This window comes from Bison bison, unplaced genomic scaffold (assembly GCF_000754665.1).
Source record: "Bison bison bison isolate TAMUID 2011002044 unplaced genomic scaffold, Bison_UMD1.0 scf7180017864213, whole genome shotgun sequence".
Lineage (NCBI taxonomy): Eukaryota > Metazoa > Chordata > Mammalia > Artiodactyla > Bovidae > Bison > Bison bison.
The window spans coordinates 6,625,786-6,634,881 of record NW_011494785.1 but is presented as its reverse complement, the minus strand read 5'-3'; the positions used below and the strand labels follow the sequence as shown (position 1 = coordinate 6,634,881).

The 9,096-nt window shown below is 45.6% G+C and overlaps 1 protein-coding gene across 1 annotated transcript in view; it reads left to right on the top strand.

Annotated features, from left to right (window-relative positions):
* Positions 1-9,096, top strand: part of PLA2G6 (phospholipase A2, group VI (cytosolic, calcium-independent)) — a 59,304-nt gene that overhangs the window by 42,142 nt on the left and 8,066 nt on the right. The window contains exons 12-13 of the mRNA XM_010845092.1: positions 58-221; positions 1,803-1,953. Of these exons, the coding sequence (XP_010843394.1) occupies positions 58-221; positions 1,803-1,953 (315 nt within the window). The remainder of the gene's footprint in view (positions 1-57; positions 222-1,802; positions 1,954-9,096) is intronic.

Sequence of the window (9,096 nt, the reverse complement as noted above, 5' to 3'; positions counted from 1 at the left end):
CACAAAGTGCCGGCTGTAATAGGACCCTCTTCTCTCACACTGCTGTTCCCACCACAGCCACGACCACCTGCTCTGCCTGGACGGAGGGGGCGTGAAAGGCCTCGTCATCATCCAGCTGCTCATCGCCATCGAGAAGGCCTCGGGCATCGCCACCAAGGATCTCTTCGACTGGGTGGCGGGGACCAGCACCGGGGGCATCCTGGCCCTGGCCATCCTGCACAGTGAGGGCCGCCCCTGGGCTGTGGGGCAGGATGGGGTGGGGCTGAGACCGGCCCTCCGATTTGGCTGAGTTTGTTTTCAGAGCTTTCAGAGGTCATGGAGGAGGGGAGGACCCGAAAGGCCTCTGTCGGTTTGGGTGGGGTGGTGGTGGGTGGGTGGCGTAGAGGGTGTTGGCGTCTGAGGCTGGAAGGAGAAGGGCTGAGGGTGGGCCACGGTGATGCCCTCCTAGCCGCAGAGGACAGAGCTGGGTCCCCTCCCTTTCAGTGTTAGGAGCCACCTTGAGTCACAAATGCCAGCGCCCTGGTCTGCGCACTTCACTTTACCCCAGGGACATGGAGGCGCTGGGAGAGGGGTGGCCCTAAGTCACGCGGCCCACCGCAGCGGGTGCTGGCCTAGGAGTCCCCAGGGCTCCCAGTCCAGCACATCCCACGGCCACAGGCAGTCTGCTCTCACTGCAGCTTCACCGAGGTGATGGGGGCACTTTGCTTGCTGGACAGACCTCGGGTTAGGCCTTATCTCAACTCACGCGATGTCTCGTTCATGGAGCTGCTGTCTGGCTGTGCGATGCTGCCTATAGGGGGCCCTCTCGGAGCCAGCTACCACCCCGCGGGAATTACCTCAGCACCCCTGACCAGGTCGGGTTCCAGGCCCTCCAACTCGTCCTCCAGACCTGAAGGCACCAGGAGAGGGCCCTCCACCTCCTTGACATCAGCCAGGCCTGTGCTCGGTGCCAGGGGCAGGACGGGGCACGCTCCACCTCAGGGAGCCCCCAGGCATTAGGTGTTCACTGTGAGAGGAGGCTGTGGCCTCCAGCGTGTGGGGGGACAGGGGACACGGCCAGCCCAGGAGGTGGCCTAGAGGAGGGTCCATGGAGCTCCAGGAAGAGGAGGGTTGTCAGCCAGCGGCTGCTGGGACCTCTCTTCCCGACCTCTGGGGCCCCATGTCCCTTCTCTGGTTTTCCCTGAGATAAGGACCAGTTCAGGGCCGGCCTCTGCCCCAGGGGTGAGGTGTCATGAGGTCTGGGGGTGGGGCAGAGTGGGCGCAGGTCCTCGCTTCTCCTCCAGAGAGGGTCACGTCCTTCTTCAGGGGATGTTTATCCCCCATCCAGGGTCTTCAGGCTACCAGGGGCTATGGGAGGTATCTGAGAAGTCGCCTAGTTTATCCTCTCCAGGGGGCAGAAGCCCCCACCTCTGTAGTCCCCTGCTTGCGCACCCCTGGCCTGACTGAGGGGTGCTTAGTGGTTTCCTCGTCCCATGAGGTGCAGCCTGCCCCGGGACACTGTCTGTTCTCACGGGACAGGGCCGGTCCTTGTATTCTGTGACAGATGGGGTGGATCTAGATGTATAAGCTTTTACACTTTCGGGGCCCATCATTAAAGAAAAAAACACAAATTACAAATATAAAATTAAGTACCGAGCCGTGGAGCCACTGAAGGGGATTTCTGCCTGTGTAGGAAGTTGCAGAGGAGGGTCCCAGGAGCCCCGGCTCAGTCGGTGCCCCCTCCCAGTCCCAGTTCCTATGCCAGGCCCTCTGTCAGGGCAGCCCTTGCATCTTCTCCCCACTTCCGCCCTCCTCGTTCCCAGGCAAGTCCATGGCCTACATGCGTGGTGTGTACTTTCGCATGAAGGATGAGGTTTTCCGGGGCTCTCGGCCCTACGAGTCGGGGCCCCTGGAGGAGTTCCTGAAGCGGGAGTTTGGAGAGCACACCAAGATGACGGACGTCAAGAAGCCCAAGTAAGCCTCCCGGGTGGGATGTGGGCAGCTTTGGTGCCAGCCATGCACCCCTTTTGGCCCTTCCTGGGGCAGAAGGCTCCCTGCCCTGGTCTGATTAAAGCTGAGCAGGGAGGGGTGGGGGGGAGCTGGGGAACACAGGTGTAGAACACCTTCCACCCGTGTCTGATGCTTTTCCATCCACACAGCACATCCCTGGGTCAGAGCCGGTTGATTCTCGTCCATCACACACATACTTGCTGAGCATGGCTCTGCGTGTGTGTGTGTGTGTGTGTGTGAGATGTGGTGATGCAGCCATCAGGTGGGAAGGCTTATGATCTGATTGGGAGATAACTGACCTAAAAAAATGGCAACCATGCAAAGTACCATGTGCTTAAGAGGTTCCAGAAGAACCTTCTTTGTAGTATTTATTTTTCCATCCTGGAATTACTTGATTTTCTGCCTCATGCCACGTTTGCCTGCCAGACTGTGAGCTCCCTGAAGCAGGAATGTGACTGTCTTGTTTTTCTGTAGCCCCAGCATTTAGCACAATGCCTGCCCCAGAGCAGGCCCCTGAAAAGTGTTCAGCGACTGAGTCTCTGTGGGACTAAGAAGGGGAGAAGGGACTGTGGACAAAGTGGTCAGGGAGGGCTTCCTGGAGGAAGTGAGGTGTGAGCAAGCTCTGGAGGGTTAGGAGGATTTCTTTTCATAATAAAGCTTTTTTTTTCCCCCATTTAAGAATAATGCATAGTCTTTTAAGAAAATTTGGAAGATATGAAAGTAAAAAGAAGAGGAAATATATCATCCATGATTTATTAACTGAAAGATAATGTTTTGAAAAATGTTTTCTGTATATTTTATCCTAGACATTTTTTTTCTGTTTTATGGTGAAATAGAACATTTAGAAAAGTACATTAAAAAGTTCTGTGAATAAATCTAAAGCAGACACCCATGTATGACCACCAGCCAAGGCCAAAATGTGTGCCCTGCCCCCATCACAGCTCCTTCTCCCCACCGCCCACGAGGGTAACCGCTATCTTGACTGGTGTGAACTGGATTTCCCAGATTTTCTATCTAGTTCCGGCACCTGAATGCAGCCTCCAGCATGGTTCAGTCCTGCCTGTCTCTGGGTTTGAATGGAATCATTTTGTGTTTTATCCTTCCTTTCCTCAATGCCACATTGGTCAGCCTGGTGCCTGTTGTTGGGTGAAGCTCTGTGCTTCATTCATTCTCATTGCTCATGTGACTACACCCCCATGGTTTATTTCTCCAAACACCTTTGATGGGCCCTTGGGTTCTTTCCTGTTTGGACCTCTTGAGTCTTCAGTGGACATTTTGGGCCTCGTTTTCTGACCCTGTGGGACACATGCCTAGGAGTAGAGCTGCCAAGTCTTGGAGGAGGCATGGTCTCAACCCTTTGATTCTGCCCCGTGGTTTTTCAAAGTGTTGGTTACTGTTTCCACTCCCCTTAGGCATGTTTGAGAGTTCCTGGTGCTCTACATGGGCTTGCCAGGTGGTGCCACTGGTAAAGAACCTGCTTGCCGATGCAGGAGACCTAAGAGACTTGGGTTCAAAATTCTGGGTTGGGAAGATCCCCTGGAGGAGGGCATGGTAACCTACTCCAGTATTCTTGTCTGGAGAATACCATGGACAGAGGAGCCTGGTGGGCTACTCCATAGGGTCGCGAACTGAAGTGACTTAGCATGCACACATGGTGCTCTGCATTCTTGCTAACAATGATGATTGTCAAAGCAATTTATCTTTATAACATTTATGTCTTTATAAACTGGGGGAGGGCTATAAGGTGCTGTCTCTGTTGGTTTGAATTTTCATTTTTCTGATTAACTAGTGATGTTGAACACCTTCTCATATGTTTAAAGGCCATCTGGATTTCTTCTTTTGTAAAGTTCCTGTTCAAGTGTTTTACTCATTTTTGGCACAGTTGAGTTGGGTGATTTGGGGGTTGTGAGGCTTCCTAATTATCTTTTTTATATTTTGAAACCCAGGCCTTTGATGGATACATGGATTTGGAATCTCCCATTCTAGGCTTGTCTTTTCACTCTCCTTACAGTGTTTTGTTGATCAACAGATGTTCTTAATGCAGTAGAATTTATAAATATTTTACTTTTTATGACTTGTGCTTTTCCTATCCATTCAATAACCCTTTCTAACTGGAAGCAGGAAGTTTGTCTCCTGGGTCTGGTCGTGAAGCTCCCTCGTTCTGCCTTTTATCAATCAAAGTCTTTTATTAACTTAGGTCTTTTAGCAACCTGGAATTGATTTTTATATCAGGAGACATCCAATTTCTTGTTTTCCACATGAACAAACAGTTTCCCCCAGCCTCACTGGTGAAAAGTCTGTCTTTCCCTCCATATTGCAGGCCTTGATCCTTCTTGGGTCTGTTTTTGACCACGGAGTCCTAATTGTACAGCAAGTTCATAGCAGGGCTTCCCACCGTGTCCTTCTTCGGGGCTATTCTTGGAGGCTCTTTAGAGAAGTGGTTAAGAGCATGGACCCTGATGTTTCCTTTTCTCAGAAATGGGAATGATATACTACCTGCTTCCCAGGGCTTTCATGAAAAGTAAAAGCATTACATTTATAAGAGCAGCACCTCTCGCGTAGGCGTGCTGTGTAGCGTACGGTTACTTGTTGCTGTTTGCACTTCCACAGAAACTGTATCAGTGGAATCAGACTGTCAAATTCTACAGAAAAGCAAATCCTGTTGGGATTTTTATTGTGATTACATTGAGTCTGTATGATTACTCTTTTACTGAAGTATATTTGGGGCTTCCCTGGTGGCTCAGATGGTAAAGAATCTGCCTGCAATGTGGGAGATCCAGGTTCAATCCCTGGGTCGGGGAGATCCCCTGGAGAAGGGAATGGCAGCCCACTCCAGTATTCTTGCCCGGAGAATCCCTCGGACAGAGAAGCCTGGCGGGCTACAGTCCACGGGGTCGCAGAGAGTCAGGACTGAAAGGCTACACCGTGACTGCTGCTAAACCTGCTTTACAGTGTTCCATTAGTTTCTGGTATTCAGCAAAGTGACTCAGCTACACACGCCCACCCACACACACTCTTCCATTATGGTTTATTTTAGGACATTGAACATAGTTCCCTGTGCTATACAGTGGGATCCTGTCGCTTATTTTAGATACAATGATTTGTTGTAAACTTATTTAGGGGAGAATTGACACATTAAAACACTGAGTCTTCCAATTAAAGAATATAGGAAAACATTCCATTTGTTTTTAGTTTCTTAGTACAGTTTTAAAATTTTATCTATAGCGATCTTACGCATGTGTTATTCTTAGGTACCTGCATATATTTTATGCTACTGTAAATTACGCATTTTTAAACATTTCATTTTCTAATTGTGACTTGCATTTAGAAATACCATTTGTTTATTTTTTAAATTTTAATTGTGGCGAGATACATATAACATAAAATTAACTCTTAAACATTTTTTCCCTTTAACCACTTTTTTTCTCTTTTTTTAGTTCCACCAGTTTATTACTACCAACCCATCACCCTCCACCCTCATGCACACATGCTGTCATGTAACTCCATGGACTGCAGCCGCCAGGCTTCTCTGTCCATGGACTTTTCCAGACAAGAATACTGCAGTGGGTTGCCATTTCCTTCTCCACCTTTAACTACTTTTCAATTCAGTAGTGATAAGCATATTCACATTGTCCTGCAGCTACTCTCCTGAACTCTTTCATCTTGTAAAACTGAAATTCTGTACCCATTAAAGAGCAGCTCCCCATTCCTCCCCTTCCCCAGCCCCCGTCATCTACCATTCTACTTTCCATCTGCATGAGTTGACTCCTCTAAGTGCGTCATGTAAGTGGGACCATACAGTGTCTGCCTTTTTAAAACTGGCTTATTTCACTTAGCATAATATCCTCAAGGTTCATACATATTTCAGCATGTGACAGATTTTCCTTGTTTTTAAAGACTGAATAATATTTTGTTGCATTTATAGACCACATTTTCTTGATCCATTCATCTTTTGATGGGCATCTGGTTCGTTTCCATCTATTAGCTACTGTGAATAATGCTGCTGTGCACCTGAGGGTGCGTGTGTGTGAAAGTCGCTCAGTCGTAACCATATCTATCTCTGCTTTCACTTCCTGGTGCCTTTTGCAGAGAGGATTCTTGCGGGCTCAAATCACTCAAATACGCTAACTTTTAAACAGCATATATATAATGTTTATTTATTTATTTGGCTGCACTGGGTCTTACTTGTGGCACACAGGATCTTTTTTTTAGTTACGGCATGGGAATTCCTAGTTGCGACATGTGGGATCTAATTCCCTGACCTGGGCTCAAACCTGGGCCCCCTGCACTGGGAGAGCAAGCGGAGCCTTGGCCACTGGACCGCCAGGGAAGTGTCTCTATGCTCGTATTTCGTTAGGATTTTCGTATCCATGTTCATGAGTAAGATCGACCTGTTTATTCCCATTTTTAGGTTGCAGGGTTTTGATTTCAAGGGAGTATCTCTCTCTGTCTCTCTCTCGTTTTTTTTTCTGTTTTCCAGAAGAGTTCATATAATAGTGAGTTATTTCTTCCTTGAATATTTGGTAGAACTTACCTGTGAAATCATCTAGTACTGGAGTTTGGTTGGTAGGAAAATTTCTAATGGTGGAATCAATTTCTTTACTGTTTATAAGACTATTTAGGGTTTCCAAATGTCTTTTTCAGTTAGTTTAAGTTAAGTTACATTTTTCTAGGAATATGTTCATTTCATATACATCTTCAAATTTGTTGGCATAGAGTTGTCTAAAAATTCTCTGATTGTCTTTACTGCCTGCAGCATGTTGTCATGGCCCTCTTCATTCCTGATGATTTACACCTCTATTTTTCATGTTTTCAGTCTTGCTACTACCAGCTTTTTAATTGGATTAGTATTTCAAAAAAGTAACTTTGGGCTATTTATTGGTTCTCTATTATATATACATTTTCTGTTTCATTAATTTCTGTACATATATTTATTCCTTGTACTTTTTAAAGTTTATTTGGTTGTTTTGGGGTTTTTTTAACTTCTTGAAATAAGTGTCTTACTCATTGATTCTTTGGCCTTTTTTTCTCTTGTACTGTATAAGTATGCATATTATATGTGTGTGTGTTTGTAAATCTAAACATTTTCCTCCATAGAATTCCCTGGTGATCCAGTGGTTAGGGCTATACACTTCCACTGCAGGGGGCGTGGGTTCAATCCCTGGTTGGGAAACTAAGATCCCATAAGCTGTGCTGCACAGCCAAAAACCAAAAAAAGAAATAAATATTTTCCTTCCTTAATTATATCCCATAAGTGCATTTAGAATATGATTATTCAGTTCAAAGTATTTTCTAGTTTTTACTGTTATTCTTTAACCATTGTGATTATTATTAATAAATGGCATTTCTCAGTTTCTAAACTTAGGAATTTCAAGTTATCTTTTTATTATTAATTGCTTTGTACTCAGAGGCCTGCTCTGTTTAATCTGGTCCTTTTGGCCACTAATCAAGTGGTCCTTTTTAGAAGGCCACTTGATTCATGGCCTTCTACATTCAGCTTCTATAGATGTCCCATAAATAATTTAAAAGAATATGGATTCTTCATTTGTTGAATGCCAGTATCTGTACATGTTGATTAAGTCACGCTGGCTGCTGCTGCTGCTAATTCACTTCAGTCGTGTCCGACTCTGTGTGACCCAATAGATGGCAGCCCACCAGGCTTCCCTGTCCCTAGGATTCTCCAGTGTCTTGCCTGGAGACAAGGCATTGCCATTTCCTTCTCCAATGCATGAAAGTGAAAAGTGAAAGTGAAGTCGTTCAGTCATGTCTGACTCTTAGCGACCCCATGGACTGCAGCCTACCAGGCTCCTCCATCCATGGGATTTTCCAGGCAAGAGTACTGGAGTGGGGTGCCATTGCTTTCTCCCATGCTGGCTAGGAACATTTATTTAAAAGTTTTAGATCTTCTGTTTCTGTATTAATGTTTCTGTCCATTTCTTCTGTCAGTTACTAAGAAAGATAATATCTTCCAGTCTGGGAATTTGTCTTTTGATTTTTCTGTCAACTTTTACATTAATATTTTGATGCTGTGTGATTAAGTGCATATAAATTTAAAATTCTATGAATCTTTCTGGTGATTGAAGTAGCTTTCTTTATCTCTAAGAATGCTTTTTGCCTTAAAGTTTATTTTGCCTGATGTTAGTTATACTAGGTTTCATGGTTATATTTGCATGGTATGTCTGGTATGGTATGCTTTAATTCAACCTTCTTGGTCCTTACGTTTTAGATGTCTTTCTTGCAAGTAGCCTATATAGTTCGATTTGTTCTTTATCTTATCTATGCATTGTCTATTTATAGATTTTATTGAATAGTAATATATTTATCTAATTAGTTGTCTGATTTAGCTGTTTGGTTTGACTATCAGAACCTTCATATAGTTAATCTAATAGTTTATATGGTTGATCCATTTATATTGACATCAGATCAGATTAGATCTGTCGCTCAGTCGTGTCCAACTGTTTGTGACCCCATGAATCGCAGCACACCAGCCTCCCTGTCCATCACCAACTCCTGGAGTTCACTGAGACTCACATCCATCGAGTCAGTGATGCCATCCAGCCATCTCATCCTCTGTCGTTCCCTTCTCCTGCCCCCAATCCCTCCCAGCGTCAGAGTCTTTTCCAATGAGTCAACTCTTCGCTTGAGGTGGCCAAAGTACTGGAGTTTCAGCTTTAGCATCATTCCTTCCAAAGAAATCCCAGGCTGATCTCCTTCAGAATGGACTGGTTGGATCTCCTTGCAGTCCAAGGGACTCTCAAGAGTCTTCTCCAACACCACAGTTCAAAAGCATCCATTCTTCGGCACTCAGCCTTCTTCACAGTCTAACTCTCACATCCATACATGACCACAGGAAAAACCATAGCCTTGACTAGACGAACCTTTGTTGGCAAAGTAATGTCTCTGCTTTTGAATATGCTATCTAGGTTGGACATAACTTTCCTTCCAAGGAGTAAGTGTCTTTTAATTTCATGGCTTAAGTCACCATCTGCAGTGATTTTGGAGCCCAGAAGAATAAAGTCTGACACTGTTTCCACAGTTTCCCCATCTATTTGCCATGAAGTGATGGGACCAGATGCCATGATCTTTGTTTTCTGAATGTTGAGCCTT